We start from the raw sequence: 19,659 nt of genomic DNA, 5'->3' as shown, positions 1-19,659 counted from the left end.
GTATAGGGTATGTAAATAAGCTTGAAGCGGTGCATTTTGGGGACCGTTCCCATTTTACAAGCTGGCAGGATCACTGTGGCTAACATTGCAGCAAAGGATACACAAAGTAAAGTGTGACGACGTATTTCCTCACCTCCCCATCCCAGACACCACAGCATATGCTACCATTAGGCTATACACGTTAAAACGTTATTCTCTCTTGTGTATCTGACCGCATTACCCTATTTGCACACAGTATAATCATGTATTAAAACATATTTTTATTACATTATTAGTTTGTGTACGTATAGGGTAATGACACTTCTGCACTGAGCCCTAACACAACGTTATCGCTTGTGTATCGTACACTTGTCGCACACCTGGTATAAGTACTACTTGAGATGCGTCAGACTCTACCTACGGCTAGTATGCATTTTTCTTTTGTGCATCTTTTCCTGCGTACGCCAAGCCCCATGTACCTAAGATAGCATTTGTTGCTTTATTATCATGTCTGTTAAAGTTTAATGTCCTTGCGTTGCTTGTTATGGAGCTATGTAACCAATGAAACCTTGACCTATGTACATGGCAGTGATATAATATATTGTATCTATGTCTATCTCCTGTACCGAGATCTCATGTCATTACTGTATTTAGCTTGAATACAGTAAAATATAATTCCTCGAATTTTCAGTCCTCCCCGTCAATCGAAATAAAGATACAGTATGAAGCCCAATAGAATTAGAATGATAGTGAGAATTACATCCAACGTACAGAATAATTACAATGTACAGAATAAAATGACCCAGAATGGTGGAAGAATTTTCATTGGAAGCGTGTGCATTCTAATCATAGGACAGTATTCTCATCAGAGTCATAGAGCCTGATTCAGTATAGTAAGAATACTAAGCACAACGTGTGTTTGTTTTATAATGCACGTAAATCAGCTCTGCGTACTCCCGAATTCAACAAGGAGCGGATCTGAAGTTACGTGCGCTGATGAATTTGGGTGTAGGTCTGCTCTGCTTTACTACACACGACCCTGCAGGATACATCCAATACCCATGTAGATTATACATTCGCAAAAGAACGCACACAAAAAAAACCATTGAATTAATCTAATCATTTGAATAGAAGACTGGTAGCCGGTGGCCGCAGGTCTATTTTTAAGTGCGTCTGTCGTGCACAGCGGAAGCTGTGCGCTGCTCAGTATTTATAAGCATGCAGCCTATCAATTCACAAAGAACTAGCAACATCAATGAGGTACGAGGCACTTTTCACCTTATGCCTCAGTCATGTCAAACAAGAAGTACTAACGCACTAGATCTATATCTATAGATATAACTGTTTAGGTTAACTCACAGATCTTGAAAGCCTATAACATAGATGATATCCTGTCAATTTATTTTAAGCATAATATATTGTCAGGGAGGTGCTACCACTTTAAACAATATAAATTCACAAAAAAAGAAAGATGGTGAAATGATTAGGTAATTATTAATAGTTCTATTGGTGTTTACAAATGAGTCCCAAATTATACTGGATCAGCCGTATAGTAAGTTATATGGCACCAATAAAAGAACTGTAAATTTTGATTGCTTACTGTTAGATTATATACTAATTGTGTGTTTCTAATAATGTTATACACAGTAGCTCAAGTGCATGAATTGGCTAAAATACCAATGCAATGAATTTGTAAAACACCAAAAAAAATATTAATAATTACCTAACAATGCCACGATTAAGAGCATAACTAAAAGCTCCTTCATTGTCATCACTTCATCGGATCTTACTAGTGCTATGATTGACCCACACTGATTCGTACCTTGAAAACATATTAAAACGTATTACAGTATTTAATTCACTACACTCTACAAATTTTTTAAAAAATGTCTGAAATACTATTTTTCACTTATAATGTTAAATAAAGTTGTGTTTTTCAATTGATAGTAAGCCATACAAAATAAAAATCCTATTGTTTAGCGTTTGTGCACCACAACAGAACACTTGCTCTTCTTCTCCCTTTGTGACTCACTGATGCCAGTATTTCTAAGTGAATTGATGGACTGAATGTAGGTCCCGCCCACAAGATGGCTGCCTCCTCTTATTATAGGTGACAGGTCCATTTCTAACAATAGGGTATTTGCACTATAATGCAATAGAACAATCACTTGACTGCATTCCTTGGCAGTGGAATCAGTCTTGCAATAGGTATTATATGTTATTATATCCTATCCTATTGTACCTGCCAGGGTTGGGACTGAATTGCATAATACTTAAAATATAATTTTACATATCAGGTGCACTATAAAGAGGGAACTCACTAAAGATTCAAACCTGTCCAATTATGTAACTTTACCATACAAATTGTATACCTTTGTTGGTGATACTTACATTGGGATTAGTTTCCTGGGCAAAGATAGGTTATTATTATTATTATTATTAATTTTTATTTATAGGGCGCCACAAGGTGTCCGTGGCGCCGTACAGGGACAAAAACGAATTACAATACAAGGTGAGACAGCACAGTACAGTAAACATAAAGCACAGTAACTCAGTAAGCTCAATGCACAGCTAGTGAGGGCGGGGGGAGTATCCGCAAATGACGGGGCCCAAAAGGAGGGCGCGGAAGACAGAGAGACCCCCAGAGGGGGGAGGAGGGCCCTCGAGGAGGAGGGCAAAGTAGCTGGAGAGCAGAGTTAGAAGTGGTGGAAACAGGAGGAGAGATGGCCCTGCTCAGAGGAGCGTACAATCTAAGGGGAGGGGTGGACAGACGGAGAAATGCAGGGGAGAGAGGGAGAGTAGAGGGACGGAGGCAGGGAAGGGGAAAATATTTCCCCTTAAATATAGGTATAAAATATAGGTAAATATTTATTTGCCCTGAGTGATGGTTCTGTCACCATGAGAAGTATTCTGAAGAAATACAAGTTTTTCAAAGTTGATCGTATTTTTGTACACGATACGCATCCAGGTACTGCACCTATGCACCATAAATATATATAAATACAATATATTAGTGCCATCTTCTTGTTATCTCCTAGAGACGCCTTTTCTGAGATATATCTGCTGCAACGATACACCATGGTGATGATGACTATGTGCAGCTCTATCTAGCCACTTCTGATTGGCTGATTGCCTATTCGCCCCTTCGTGCTGATACTACTTAAATCATTAGCGTTGCGGCTATTTTATATTGCATTAATATATTATAGTATATATAGCTATATTACCTGCCACTGTCCTAACCACTAATAGCGAGACAATAGCCTGTGACTAATATAAGTAAAACAAAAGAAATGCAGCGCTATAGATTCCACTACTGTCCTGGAGAATCAATCAAAGATAATTTCTCACAGTTACCAATTGATATAATAGTAACATTTATTAATGATCATAAAAATAAAACATTAATCAAAATGAACCCTATATGGTTAATCTAACATGCGCTCTTTAGTCAAACTTGAAGCTTACTGGATAAATACCTAGGGCAAAAAAACATGGTATAAAACGTCAATGTGAACAAGTTAAAAAATCTCCTTATTTATTAAGGCTCAGTTGTGTGATGATCTTGGCTGAAGACCTGTAACTTAATAGCATCCTTGTTCCATGTGTAATCTCTTGCAAAGATGACAATTAAGGTCAATAGATCCAAGTAAGAATTAATAATATCATGCATAGAACAGTCCAGCTTATAAGAGAGACAGTGAACTCCCTTATTCAAAATAATGGAGTTTAGTTACTGCTGTGCAATGGGAGTCTGCCCAGAATCCAGCTATTATTCCAGAGAAGAGGTAGATGAAAACAGCCAAGTAGTTCACTTGATAGAAAAGCGATATACACATGACGTTCCAATGATGGCAGTTCGCAACTCTTAGACAGTGCTACATAGCACATAACATGCATGTAATGCATACAATATATATTCATAGGGGCCCCGGTGCACTGCTTTGCCCGGGAGCCCATAATGTTGTTAAGATGGCCCTGCTCCATATAATACTTAATAACATATATTATTCTGGAATGACTCTCCCCGACATTCCAGTGGTAACCTGTTGTTAGCAGATCAGACTCTCTACAGAGTATTTCTTTGCCATTGTATTCCTTTGCCAACCTGTTGTCTGCAGAGCTAACACTTCCTCGTGTGCTTCTCCAGCCTTCCAGTGATATCCTGTTGACCTCAACTCCTCTCCTCCTCATGTTCTCTGCCATTGTTGACCATCTCTGTATATTCCCTGTCGAGTTTCCCCTGGTACTCTTAGTAGGGGCCGCGACCTGCGGGTTAGACGCAGCAAAGACCAAACCACCTTGCTGCGGTTTCTGGTGAAAACCGTCTCCCCGTTAGACTCCGCGCCTTACTAGACTAGTGCTAATCTAGGCAGACAGAAGGATCCATTTATGAACAATGACAAAGGCAGGGTGGGCTTAGGCTCCCTGCCGGTTATAGCATCTTTTGCCTTGCAATTGCTGTGCTTGTTCTGAATCTGTACTCTGTTGTTTGATCACCTGTTACCTGAACTAGGGGCAAACGCAGGATTTGTAAAGGGGGTTTCCACACCACGCCACCAGTGGGCTTGACCAGCATGCATGGGGGCGTGGCTATAATTTTAGAGAGTGCTTGGCTGCTCTCCAACTCTTCCTATCCCCATAATATACATGGGCAATGCTGCGTGCACTACTGTTAGGTACACGCAGCTCTCCCTTTACAAATAGAGCTGTGTGAAGCGGGCACAGGGTCCAGCTACCTCAATTATACAGAGCCCCAGGCTTGGAGGGGTTTTCCAGGCACTATAACCCCCCTCGGTTAGCCTATGTGGACTACCCTTGTTCAGTGCCTGCTCCTGACTCTCTGGCCTGAGTTGAGTCTCTCCCTGTCTGCTTCTGATTTTTTGACCTCTGGCTTGGCTTCAATTGCTTCTCACACTCAACCCTTGAGTAGCGCTCTAGCCTCCTTCTCCCCGCTAACCGTTCCCCGATAAAAGCTTTTACTAGTCTGAGTGTAAGTCCTGGGGACATCCGAGTACCTGTGAGAATATCCATCTGTACGAGGAAGGCACTGCTATAGGTGAAGATCTCTGCTACAGTATCTGTTCTTAAAGCTTATATGGGATTTGGGGAAGTCATAACAAGAGCGAATTGAACCAGATAAAGGGCAAATTTAATAATACAATACAATTAAGATATTAAATATTGAAATAGAGAAGATTGGAGTTTATTATAAACAATGAATGACTTAAAGTATATTGAATTATTTGTGCCATTATGATTTATGAGAATTAATATTATTAGAGGGTGGACTGTTAAAGTGTAATTAATAAAACAATATAAATGTATCTTTAATCATTAGTTCATTGCATTTTACTGCAACGCTATATTTGTCCTTAATAATTAAGATAAAAAAACTAAGATTCTTATATTGAATAAAATACCATTCAGTCACTAGCTACTTTGAATGCTAATTAGTCTCATGTATTACTTGTGAAGACTAATCTATAGATAAAACCTAGATTTGCACATATAGATAGCAGAAACGTGTTGTCATATGTAAACACCTATGTGTGAAAAGTAATTGCTTACGGCAACCAGACCCTGAAAGACTAGAAACAATTTTCAATATCTTAATAATAAGGTAAGTGGTAAGTATTCAGTACAGGATTTAGGGCTGGATTTACTAAACTGCGGGTTTGAAAAAGTGGAGATGTTGCCTATAGCAACCAATCAGATTCTAGGGGGTAAATGTATCAAGCTGCGAGTTGCAACTCCAGCGATTTTCTCAGGAGAGTTGAAACTAGCCGATGTATGAAGCTGAGTTTTCATACAAAATCGCCAGAGTTCTGCTTCTGTCAAAATCGCTACTTGCAAAATCGCCAGAGATCAAACTCACCACTGTTTGCCACTGCAGCTATACAAGTCTACAATGTATGAAGCTGCGATTTAGCAAACTCAGGAGAGTTTGCTTCTAAACACGCCAGATACAACACGCTGCTTGAATCTCAAAATCGCAGCTTGATACATTTCCATTTTAAACATGCTGGCAAACTCGCACTTTGATACATTTACCCCTAGCTGTCATTTATTTAGTGCATTCTACAAAATGACAGCTAGAATCTGATTGGTTGCTATAGGCAACATCTCCACTTTTTCAAACCCGCAGTTTAGTAAATATAACCTTTAAAGTTTTGCAAAATGTCACTATCATATATGTTGTTAAGTCCTTATAGACTAAATATGACTTCACCAATTGTAATATTTTTAGTTAAGATTTACCTGTGATTAGTTGACCAAAGATCCAGAGGTCAGCATTGTCCGAAGGACAAAAACAAAAAACGCCATTTCGCCAGAGAGACAGAACTTATTGCGTATTATAATTAACTTCCTTTTGGAACATTGCACAAACACTTTAATTACTTATGTATATGTGTAAACTGATCCCATTGTTCAAATAGTATAAGAACTTCAGTCTGATTTTTCTATGGTCAGAGATTTCAGTATTGAAATCTCAAGCCAGCACGTCGGCTGCGTGGGGCAATTCAATTTCAAACTAAAACGTTTTATTAATAAATGTATTTATTTTCATTTTAAGCAACTGGATTGAATAATCAATTTTTCCTACGCCCAGTTCCACGACTAGTAGTTATTAGAGGAGATCTCCTGTGCACAGCCGTCTTTAGGTCATTCCATGGATTTTCAGTGGGATTAACGTCGGAGCTCTGTCTGGGCCACCCCCGGACTTTGACATTCCTTTTCTGAAGTCATTATTTGCTTGAATTAGATGTGTGCTTTGGACCGTTATCAAGTTGGAAGTTGAAATTCCTTTTCAACTTTAGTAGATGCCAGCATGTGTTGTGCCAAAATACCTTAATATTTAGAGCTATTCATTTTGCCATCTATCCTGATTAGAGGCCCTGACCCAGTACGTGCGGAAATCTTTGGGTGCTGAGCCGCGTTGTCTTTGTGCCAAACGCATCTTTAATTAAGGCTAAAAAGTTTAACATTAATCACGTCAGACCATAAGACATTTTCCAACATGGTTTGGGGCTATTGATTGTGTTTTGTCTGCAAAATTTAGATGAGTTTCCTTCTTGCCACCCTACACTATAAGTCAGACATGCAGATTATTGTCACTTGAAGGTGTGACCAGTTTCTGCCAGAAATTCCCGCAGCTCCATTACTGTTGCCGCAGGCCTCTTGGTAGCCTCCCTAATAGGTTTTCTCCTTCTTGGCTCTGTTGTGACACATTTTGTACACTTATTGATAATAGTCCTCACAGTAATATACCATGGACAATAGTCCATGGTATGTGTAATGCCATTGGAATTCTTCTACTTCCCTCTCCTAATTGGTCCCTTTAAAAAATGAGACCCCGATGTTTTGAAAGCTCCATGTGGACCATGACTATCCCAGTAGGACGCAACCAAGAAAACTACAAGGAAATCCTACAGGAAAAGCTGATCTTTGGGGTAAATCACAATCCCATTTGTTGCTGGAAGGTGTATGCTAATTAGCTCTGAACGTGGTTTTGAATGTGTTTTGTTAGCACTGAACACAGCTAGAGCCCCATTATGAAAGGTTGTGCATACTTATGCAACCGGGGTACTGTAGGTTTTTTATTTTCACTGATTTTGCTAAATATTTAATTTTCTCTTGAATTTTGTTGGTTGCATAATATCTATCTTGATTTCAGGATAAAGAACGATTTACAGTTCATGTAGACTTTGTGTATTTGTAATTGTCATTACCAGCCAACAGTCAAAGTCTTATCAAGCTCAGCCCTCTTCACGGGGAACACGCCCTCCCTGACGTAGCAGGTTATATCTTATTTCTATTTTAATTGAACACTGGGTCTGTCTGAGCTGAGCTGGGGCAGAGGGTGGAGAGAGGCTGCTGGAAAACACACAGAATGGATAAGCCAAATGTGAGTACTGAAGAACAGATGCTGGGCTTGCAGAAAGCAAGAATACGTGAGAGAATAATGCTGTTACCACTGAGATAGCAGCTCAGAGCAGGACAAAGGTGGAGAGGACCTGAGCCCCCACATGCAGGGGCTTCAAAGTCTGGAGAGACTGCACTGGAGAAAAGGAATTGTGTAAGGTGCAGTGTGATAGTGATCAGAGGGCACATGTACCATGTAGTTGTAGTGCGGTTATAATGTGTAGTCACATTGTGGGCAGAGAATTTATAAGGTATTATCTATGTGCTGACATTGTGATTATAATGTGTAGTTGCAGTGCTGGGAGTACAGATATAAGGTGTAGTTGTAGTGCTGGGAGTACAGATATACGGTGTAGTTGCAGTGCTGGGAGTACAGATATACGGTGTAGTTGCAGTGCTGGGAGTACAGATATACGGTGTAGTTGCAGTGCTGGGAGTACAGACATAAGGTGTAGTTGTAGTGCTGGGAGTACAGATATACGGTGTAGCTGCAGTGCTGGGAGTAGAGATATACGGTGTAGTTGCAGTGCTGGGAGTACAGATATACGGTGTAGTTGCAGTGCTGGGAGTACAGATATACGGTGTAGTTACAGTGCTGGGAGTACAGATATACGGTGTAGTTGCAGTGCTGGGAGTACAGATATACGGTGTAGTTGCAGTGCTGGGAGTACAGATATACGGTGTAGTTGCAGTGCTGGGAGTACCAATATAAGAAGTACTCGCAGTGCTGGGAGTACAGATATACAGTGTAGTTGCAGTGCTAGGAGTACAGATATACAGTGTAGTTGCAGTGCTGGGAGTACAGACATAAGGTGTAGTTGCAGTGCTGGGAGTACAGACAGAAGGTGTTGTTGCAGTGCTGGGAGTACAGACATAAGGTGTAGTTGCAGTGCTGGGAGTACAGACATAAGGTGTAGTTGCAGTGCTGTGAGTACAGACATACAGTATAGTTGCAGTGCTGGAAGTACAGACATAAGGTGTAGTTGCAGTGCTGGGAGTACCAATATAAGAAGTACTCGCAGTGCTGGGAGTACAGATATACAGTGTAGTTGCAGTGCTGGGAGTACAGACATAAGGTGTAGTTGTAGGGCTGGAAATACAGATATACGGTGTAGCTGCAGTGCTGGGAGTACAGATATACGGTGTAGTTGCAGTGCTGGGAGTACAGATATACGGTGTAGTTGCAGTGCTGGGAGTACAGAAATACGGTGTAGTTGCAGTGCTGGGAGTACAGATATACGGTGTAGTTGCAGTGCTGGGAGTACAGACATACGGTGTAGTTGCAGTGCTGGGAGTACAGACATACGGTGTAGTTGCAGTGCTGGGAGTACAGACATAAGGTGTAGTTTGTAGTGCTGGGAGTACAGACATAAGGTGTAGTTGCAGTGCTGGGAGTATAGACATAAGGTGTAGTTATAGTGCTGGGAGTACAGATATACGGTGTAGTTGCAGTGCTGGGAGTACAGACATAAGGTGTAGTTGCAGTGCTGGGAGTACCAATATAAGAAGTACTCGCAGTGCTGGCAGTACAGATATACACTGTAGTTGCAGTGTTGGGAGTACAGACATAAGGTGTAGTTGCAGTGCTGGGAGTACAGACATAAGGTGTAGTTTGTAGTGCTGGGAGTACAGACATAAGGTGTAGTTGCAGTGCTGGGAGTATAGACATAAGGTGTAGTTATAGTGCTGGGAGTACAGATATACGGTGTAGTTGCAGTGTTGGGAGTACAGACATAAGGTGTAGTTGCAGTGCTGGGAGTACCAATATAAGAAGTACTCGCAGTGCTGGCAGTACAGATATACACTGTAGTTGCAGTGTTGGGAGTACAGATTAAGGTGTAGCAGTCATACTTGAGTCACAATTACATGAACCATTGCTGTACTTGGTCTACACTTTCCCATCCCATCCATTCTCCAGTCCCCTCTCCAGACATAACTAGTAGTAGTGTTAGATGTGTCTGCATACATGTGTACAGTTTTTGATATGCATGTGAGGTATGTCATAAAATGCTGCTATTCCTTGTTCTCTTAGTGTGCATGACCTGGATAATGTAACAATAGCAATGCCTGTCATGGTATGGTAACACTTACATATGTATTTTTGAATAATATAAGATGTCTTTTCATATTGGGTCATGTTAGATTTGAAGTTGTTCCTACTGCTGGGAGATTCATCACTGAAAGGCTATATACAAGACCATATTCCAAGTATGGTGTAGTGACTGTGCAGGACTGTGGTGTAGTGTCTACGTGGTGTAGAGTCTATGTGGTGTAGTGTAGTTTCTACGTGGTGTAGTGCCTACGTGGTGTAGTGTCTATGTGGTGTAGTGTAGTGTTTATGTGGTGTAGTGTAGTGTCTATGTGGTGTAGTGTAGTGTTTATGTGGTGTAGTGTCTATGTGGTGTTTTGTAGTGTCTATGTGGTGTAGTGTCTATGTGGTGTTTTGTAGTGTCTATGTGGTGTAGTGTCTATGTGGTGTGGTGTAGTGTCGATGGGGTGTAGTGTCTATGTGGTGTAGTGTCTATGTGGTGTAGTGTCTATATGATGTAGTGTAGTGTCTATGTGGTGTAGTGTAGTGTCTATGTGGTGTAGTGTCTATGTGGTGTAGTGTCTATGTGATGTAGTGTCTATGTGATGTAGTGTAATGTCTATGTGGTGTAGTGTAGTGTCTATGTGGTGTAGTGTCTATGTGGTGTGGTGTAGTGTCTATGTGGTGTAGTGTAGTGTCTATGTGGTGTAGTGTCTATGTGGTGTAGTGTCTATGTGATGTAGTGTCTATGTGATGTAGTGTAGTGTCTATGTGGTGTAGTGTAGTGTCTATGTGGTGTAGTGTCTATGTGGTGTGGTGTAGTGTCTATGTGGTGTAGTGTTGTGTCCATGTGGTGTAGTGTCTATGTAGTGTAGTGTCTATGTGGTGTAGTGTCTATGTGATGTAGTGTCTATGTGATGTAGTGTAGTGTCTATGTGGTGTAGTGTAGTGTCTATGTGGTGTGGTGTAGTGTCTATGTGGTGTAGTGTAGTGTCTATGTGGTGTAGTGTCTATGTCATGATGATGATGATGATGATGATGATGATGAAGAGACCCAAATATACATATATGCTGTACATTAATGATGGAAATATCTAACAGATCTATCCTTTGCACTTTGCAATAATAACCCATGTGACAATACCCAGCTACTGCCTCACCCTTCACACGGCCATTGTGTCTTACGCTGAGCTCATAAAAGTTGTTCAGTACCAGAATTCAGCTGCTGTTCTTCAGTACAGTACATAACCAGGTGCCACATTGGCACAAACGTTGGCAATGCTGACATACAGCACTAGAACTTTGGGTTTGATTCCAATCGAAGTGACAGTGGGCAATCTGTTTGGAGTTTGTATGTCCTGCCCTTCACCATTCGGCTTTACTCTTGTTTCTTGGCAGTTTAATTAGCATCGGTTGATTGGTCTTGGAAAGTGTCTGCGATGAAAGGGAAATTAGATTGTAAGTTCTACTGGGACAGGGACTGATGTGAATGAATAAAAATCATCAGATTGTGACACGTTGCATAAAATATTGCTGCGATCTAAATGAAAGGATAATACCAGGAGTTAAATGGGTAGCTTCAATGTATGTTTACTTTATAGATACGTCCGGAGGAATATTCCAACATTGTAAAAAGTGTACCAGATGGGACATTCTACCGGTTCCCTCTACAGTTTGTTCATGGAGTGCCGCTCATGCAGCCCATTGCAAATGGTTGGGACAAAGTGGAAAAATTCCATGCCAGGCCAGATGACCTCCTAATAGCTACCTATCCCAAAGCAGGTAGGAGAGCTTCATATGTGATTAGTGTTACAAGTAATTCATCTAACCATTCCCTGTGTCCATCTTTTTTCTGGCTTTACCTGAAATTTTTCATAGTTTATGCTGTTTCTCTGTTGTCCACACAAATCCCTATGTTATGTTTTTGCTGTTCTGTTGTGTGCAGAATCCATTCCTGATTGTGCTGAATATCAGAGTGTTTACGTGTGCTGGAGGTTGCTAAGCAACCATTCTCACCCTGCTTCCTGATCTGCTAATGGGGAATCCACATTGCAGCTGATTTAGCAAGACACATCACTGCTCACTACCTAGCAGCTGAGCAGTCAAGCGCTTTCTGCTCACATAACTTTTACCACACTGCTGGATCAACATAAATACACTCATTGCCATATTTGCCTTGCTGATGTTAGGTTTACCTAGGCAAGTTCTTGGATCTTTGTCCTATATGTGTGTGTTTGACCTTGGCTATGTTTACTGGACCTTGCTGTTGGATCTCTGTCTGCCCTTGAACTCTATGTCTAATTGTTTTACCTCTAGTACCTCTCCTACCCTCTGACACGGCATGCCAGTTTACTATACTCTTTTGTGTCCTTTCTGTCTTGTATTATCTACTCATTGCTTCATAGCTGCAAGTTTTCCTGACTCTACCTCCCTTACGACTGTTAACAACTATAATGGTGAAAAACATCCTGTGTCATAGGTTCTGTATAGGGGTTATCAGTCGTTGATTGTGGGGTGTATAACACCCTATTTGCACCGTGCTTTCTTACTGATTCTATTGCAGGCACTACATGGACACAAGAGATTATAGACTGCATCATGAATGGCGGAGACGTGGAGAAGACGAAACGCGCTCCCACACATGTTCGCTCCCCTTTTTTGGAGCTATGCTCACCCCCTCCAGTCCCTTCAGGTAAGCTTGTTTTTACCTTTATATAACTTGGATCATTGGATCACATTACATTGGAGTTGATGGCGTCTTTCTTTGAAATAGGAATAGATATCTTAGAAGTAACCCCTTCTCCCCGACTTGTAAAAACCCATCTACCATATGAACTGGTGCCAAAATCCTTCTGGGAGCAGAAGTGCAAGGTAAGAATAAAGACGGACTGAGAGATTTTATCTAGAAGAATTAAAGTGGTGTCTAAAAATGTGACAAAGTGATGCGATTGGGCAGAAACTATTTTTGCAAACCAAGTAAAGGATCATGTGGACATTTGCTTTGGTTTTCCTTAGTTGATAACCATTTGGGTAAAGCATCATACAAGACCTTAGTCGTATGGATTAAGTCGCAGTATAGTTGTTATTTTAATGAATCCTGACTTTTTAGAGATGCGGGAAACATTCTGTCCATTTCTACCTTTTTACAGGCCATTTACGTTGCTCGGAATGCTAAGGACAATGCAGTGTCATATTATTATTTTGATGTAATGAATAAGACTCAGCCTGAACCTGGAACATGGAACGAGTATGTGGAAAAGTACCTGAAGGGCAATGGTATGTATCTGCTTAACGATGTGTATTAGTTTTAGTTAGACAATAAAACAAGATTCTCAAGGACACAAAATTCAGGTTATATGAAGAGACAAATGACTCCTTGTAGACTAGTAGAATTTGGAGGTGTGTTGACATTAAGGTGGCAACCAGAAGATTCCGTATAATATGGTACCAGAGGTCAACTTTTATCATCTGTTCTCTGTAGGTACAGTGAGCGTTATAGGACATTTCTTAAAAAAGTTTAAGTATGAGTTATTAACTACTGTACTATAGCAGAATACACTTCCCTTATACATTTAAACTCTCTCAGTGGCCTGGGGAAGCTGGTTTGATAATGTCCTAGGTTGGTGGAAAGCTAAAGACCAACATGAAATCCTGTACATGTTCTATGAGGACCTGAAGGAGGTGAGGCAATCATTTTAATGGGAAGGGGTTGGGGACCAGTTCATGTTAAGGCTCTAACTGGACATCCTTAATTTCTGGACAGAACCCAAAGCGTGAGATTAGAAAGCTGATGAAGTTCTTGGGGAAGGAACTATCTGAAGATGTTGTTGAGAGGATCTACCGACACACATCATTCCAAACCATGAAGGAGAATCCAATGGCCAATTATAGCAGTGTGCCGTCTAATATCCTGGACCACTCCCTCTCCCCCTTCATGAGGAAAGGTAAAATGTAGTGGAGAAGATGTACTTACTTTATCAAGTCTCCATACCATTTATATACACAGATATCCAATTTAAGACTTTGACCTTCTAACCATTTCTCTGTAAGAACCACAGAATTATCATTAAATGTATTTATTTTATTTTTATTGATTTAGGGGAAGTTGGTGATTGGATGAATCATTTCACAGTGGCCCAGAATGAAATGTTTGATGAGGAATATAACAGGAGGATGGAGGGATCCGACCTGAAATTTCGCAGTAGCATCTGAAGTCCCCGCTTAAGATATGACATAAAGCGGAAACCAGGTCTGAGCCAGGCTTGAGAAGAAGAAAATACATTACGAATACCTGTAGAGCCAAGGCAAGAATCAAACCCATCGGAGCCGTAAGCTTCTGAATACTCCTGTGTACAGATAGGTTCATCAGACACCAACCAAGTCCACCAACTGACAGATTATACAACTTTACAACACAGCCATTTACATCCAGGACACACGCATGCGGGGTTATTCATTTTACGCCTGAAACAGCTAAGGTCTATAGATAAATCTAACCCAACAGAACTACTTACCTACTGCTTAGTACAATACTCCTCATGAGAAGCCAATGCTTTATTGAGCACTGCAAATTAGGCCAGTATATTACTGGAGAGATCACGGTTACAGTGTTACTGATGTCTGCACTAGACTTGGAAGGGTCCTTTGGATCTTCAGAGATGATATTTGCCTTCATTTTAGAACTACAAGGAAAAGGTCATCACCAAACTGGGAATGTGGTACGGCGTACATCATGTGAACTTTACACTGAGCAATAAGGTTGAAACAGACAACTCTCCCAAAAGCTGATAAACCTGTTTGCCTTTTGGCCAAGAAATCTTTCAAATGGTGTCCCAAATTGAGGAACTAGGTCTCACTGTTCGCTAGCCATGGGTCACTGGATTGTAGTTGCCTGGTAAATATGCACAGCCCGATTTTCGTGAAAACTAAATGTACAGTAGTCTCCAACAAATCTCTCGCATGTAACCGGGATGCTGGTTGCTTAGAATGCAGCGTTTTTATTAAGTGATATATTTTGTGACATAACCAAGCATCAACTGCGGACAATAAAGCCCAATTCACTGGCAGTAAAATAAAAGTAAAAATGATTTAGCATTCTGTATTTTTCCTCCAAAGCAGGACATCCCAGGGGAGAGGTTTTGAAAGTTGGCATGTATGGGCTAAAAGATTTCATGATTATGGGCAGCACGGTGGCTTAGTGGCTAGTACTTCTGCCTCACAGCACTGGGGTCATGAGTTCATGTATGTTCTCCCCATGTTTCCTTGCGTTTCTTCCGGGTAACTCAGTTTCCTCCCACACTCCAAAAACATACTGGTAGGTTAATTTGTTGCTATCAAAATTAACCCTAGTCTCTCTCTCTTTTTGTCTCTATGTGTGCGTGTTAGGGAATTTAGAATTTAAAAGCCCCAATGGGGCAGGGACTGATGTGAATGAGTTCTCTGTACAGCGCTGCGGAATCAGTGGCGCTATATAAATAAATGGTGATGATGATCTATTAGGGTAACATATATAGGAAAGTTGACAATATTGGGGCTCTTTCGGTGAGCTGAAACCGTACCAGTGGGAAATAATTGCTCTAAACATCCAGATAAAAGGTAACACAACAATTATGAATTGGGATTTGGAAACACATTCAGATGCAAGGTTCTCTTATACTGGTATGCAGTATTAACACTTTAATTACTCCCACCTATGCTTCCCAAGCTGTGGACACATAGGTACAACATTCCGTAGATGATGATCATGCACTGAAAGATGTAGATTATGGATGCAGTGTTTGTGGTCTGATCCAGTCTGTCTAGTCTTAGTGAGGCTCTGTCGGCAAAAAGGTGTAATACAATAGAAGGATGGTTATTTATTTTACCTTCCTAGGGTTCTGCTTAGTCATGACCAAATATTGGTTCATGCCCACTGTTGCTGTTCAATCTTTTACAACCAAAATGGAAAACCTTTCTTATTGCATGAATCCGGGATACTATGGGTCTTAGTCATGCTAGCATTACTATGGTGAAAGGACGATGATGATTCTACAAATGCTGATGATGATGTCGATACACGATCCAGTGGGTTGTCAGAGTCATGTAGTCTTTTGTTTGACCAGTACGTACATCCGTAGTTAAGTGGACTGTCGGTACAATGGCATTTTCTAGGGACTGAATGACTTTTTGGTTAACCTCCCGGTACAGCTGAGGAATTGATGTTCCACTTTCTACATTTATTCACTGGGACATTCATCGGTAGCATTGGCTGATAAGAGCCCGACTCTGTAAACTCTATGGAGATCGTCAGCATGAGTGCATTCACACTGCATGATCGGTCGGTGATTGTTCGGAAAATATTAAACAGTACGACCAACTAAATGAGCCGACAATCGACACTTTGAAAGGACTTTTGACCATCGGCTCACTATATACACTAACCCGACTGGACAGTCGTATGTCGGCTAATTTGCCCAATTATTGGACGAAATCACTCCAGCGTGTACCCAGCCTAAGACTGAATCTAAATTAATGTGTCCCTTTGTTTATCTTAAACTCCTCTGTTCTCCCCAGGGGGTGTTTGTAGATAAGAGAGCCCAGACCCATGGTTGCAAATGAGTGTCCTCTCTCAATTTATGGCACAGGTTGCAAAAGTTGAAGTCTTTGAAATATCTATTTAAGTGTTAATGACAAACCGTTGAAATAAGAACACAGGAAAACATAATTTTATACTGTTAAAGAAAATGTATTATTTTCTTGCTTTTACTTGGCACTTGTATTTAGTCAATCATTTATTTGATTAACAATATATATATATATATATATATATATATATATATTCTCAAAAATATCTACTTTATGGAACAATGCATATTTCAAGTAAAGCTGCCAGTAAAAGACAGGTGTTTCATTCTAGCATCTTGCGCTTGACTTGGATCCTGTCTCTAGCAAATACCGACTGCCATAAAAAAAAGTTAGCTTTTGGCAAACAATCATCTTTTCAATTATGATAATAAGTTTAAGAGGGTGTACCAACTATTATTAGAATTAAGGACTTTGTGGATAAATAAGATAAGATTGGAAGACCCTCATTGATCAAATCAACTAATGAAAGTAAGTCAACACCTCCTTACAGGTTCTCAGAATGGGCCTGAGCTTAAATTAATATTACTACATTATACATAAGCTAAATAACTGAAGATCTATAAAATCATGTTCGTTGTAACCACATGGAAGCTTTTGAATTGATGCTGTCTGAGATGTATACATTGTCTGTATAAGATGATTGTTTTTTGTCGTGTGGTATGCAGATGAAAAGAAAGTTATGACCTCTTGTCTTACGGTAAAATCATATTTGTAGGACCTCCTGGTCCAAAGTTATGTCCATTTAAAAAAAAAACCTGACTTGAAAGGTATTTTGAACAGGAACCATTAAAACCTATTTTGCATTTACACAGACTTGCTAGTTCTGACATCACAGGAAGGGGACTGTGGGCCCTACAGCAGTTTTAAAACTGTCCTGTAACTCTAAGAAGTTGTCACTTCACAGGAGCCAATTTCATATTGAGAGGTGTCCTTTTTATTTCCATTTCTCCAAGCAAAACAGAAAAAGGATTATTTGCACATTTATCATTCCTATTATTTTCTCCCTTTTATTTTTAAAAGAAACTACTGCATTATATCTTTGTATGCCATTTATTAATTAGGTTTATCTTAAGCATTGTGTATTTATTTTCCATATTAAATTACACTTAATAAGTTGAGGTCGCTGCGTTCTTACGAATTCACATGTCAGACAGCATGTTTTAAAAACTCTACATAGTAGAAACAGGGGAGATTATTTTGGTTTATGATAACAATGAGGAAAGTAAATGGTGATAGATTATCTCCATCGCAGACTCTCAAGACTTTGAAGCCCCTGCATGTGGTGACTTAGGTCCATAGGCAAACTGAGGGAAGGGGGGGGGGGGGGTTCCTAGTGCCTGGAACCCCTCCCCAAGCCTGGGGCACTGTATAATTGAGGTGGCTGGATCCTGTTCCCGCTTCACATGGCTCGGCTTGAAAAGGGAGAGCTGCGTGCACCTAACAGTAGTGCACGCAGCATTGTCCATGTATATTATGGGGATAGGAAGAGTTGGAGAGCAGCCAAGCACTGTCTAAAATTATAGCCACGCCCCCATGCATGCTGGTCACACCCACTGGTGGCGTGGTGTGGAAACCCCCCTCTACAAATCCTGCGTTTGCCCCTGAGGTCCTTCCCACCTTTGCCATGTCCCGTGCTGCTATCTCAGTGGTAACAGCATTATTCTCTCACGCATTCCTGATTTCTGAAAGCCCAGCATCTGTTCTGCACTACTCACATTTGGCTTATCCATTCTGTGTGTTTTCCAGCAGCCTCTCTCCACCTTCTGCCCCAGCTCAGCTCAGACAGACCCAGTGTTCAATTAAAATATAAATAAGATATGACCTGCTACGTCAGGAAGGGCGTGTTCCCCGTGGAGAGGGCTGAGCTTGATAAGACTTTTTGTGTTGGCTGGTAATGACAATAGCTAATGCACAAAGTCTACTAATAAGTTTGTTTCATCGCTTACCAATAACCATTGTCCAATGCGATTATTGTGGTTCCAACGCACAAAGATATTTAATTGCAAAATATAGCAGGATTTACAACAAGCCATCATAATGCATAAAAAATATTACAATAAACCGAATACATTAAATTTTTGCTAGCGCGTCACCTGGGCCCAGGGCCATGTAGTCTGCAGTCAGGAAGGTAGAGAACAACGGCCCAGGTAAGCTTGCATTTATGCAGCTTCAGTTTATAAAAAAAACACTGATGATGTCACTATATACACAGATAACACTTAGGGCTAGATTTACTAAGCTGCGGGTTTGAAAAAGTGGGGATGTTGCCTATAGCAACCAATCATATTCTAGCTATCATTTTGTAGAAGGCACTAAATAAATGAAAGCTAGAATCTGATTGGTTGCTATAGGCAACATCCCCACTTTTTCAAACCCGCAGCTTAGTAAATCTAGCCCTTAGAGAGGTCTTTATTGGTCGAGGGTCAACGATGTTCCAATTGTCTGCTGGTCATAGATCAGTTCATTTGATCTTCAAAGGGTGGGGGGCAACTTCCCCCAACTGTTGTCTACATGTCTTCCCGCCGAATAACCAGTTCAAACTAACTCACCAAACAAAGTTCTTCTGAGTATTAATCTCAATCTTCAGAACTTGCAACCGCTATATGCGATCGCTACTCTGTTGAAACCGGGTTAATGCTGGTGAAATAAGCTTTAAAATGAGACCAAACACTTTACCTATTAGAGGCCGTGAACCATAAATAACTTTACCATAGTTTAATCTATGTATAAATCATCATCATCAATTTATATAGTGCCACTAATTCCGCAATGCTGTACAGAGATCTGTGGGAGGAAATCCACACAAACACGGGGAGAACATACAAAGTCTTCACAGATAAGGCCATGGTCAGGATTTGAACTCATGACCCCAGTGCTGTAAGGCAGAAGTGCTAACCACTGAGCCACCGTGCTGCCCAATAGGATCTAATACATTTTACTAATAAATAAATTTAATATTAATAAATGTATATTATTTACAAATGTAAGTGCGAATGTAAATGTGTATGCTATTAATCCGTGCGATTGAATCATAACACGTGGCGTACTATTCGCAATTGCGTGGTAAAACAATATTAATTAATTTGGTTTACTTCATTCAA

General features: G+C 40.5%; 1 protein-coding gene across 1 annotated transcript; it reads left to right on the top strand.

Moving 5' to 3' along the window:
- The first annotated feature begins 7,770 nt into the window (after positions 1-7,770).
- On the top strand, positions 7,771-15,021 carry LOC142097286 (sulfotransferase 1B1-like). Its single transcript, XM_075178989.1, has 8 exons — positions 7,771-7,888; positions 11,536-11,716; positions 12,498-12,626; positions 12,708-12,805; positions 13,084-13,210; positions 13,521-13,615; positions 13,698-13,878; positions 14,034-15,021. The coding sequence occupies exons 1-8, from the start codon at positions 7,874-7,876 to the stop codon at positions 14,144-14,146; spliced, it is 939 nt and encodes a 312-aa protein (XP_075035090.1). The 5' UTR covers positions 7,771-7,873; the 3' UTR covers positions 14,147-15,021.
- The last annotated feature ends 4,638 nt before the right edge of the window (positions 15,022-19,659 follow it).

Source organism: Mixophyes fleayi, chromosome 7 (genome assembly GCF_038048845.1).
Source record: "Mixophyes fleayi isolate aMixFle1 chromosome 7, aMixFle1.hap1, whole genome shotgun sequence".
NCBI classification, from domain to species: domain Eukaryota; kingdom Metazoa; phylum Chordata; class Amphibia; order Anura; family Limnodynastidae; genus Mixophyes; species Mixophyes fleayi.
The sequence above is the reverse complement of the archived record's forward strand: the minus strand, read 5'-3'. Positions and strand labels throughout refer to the sequence as shown.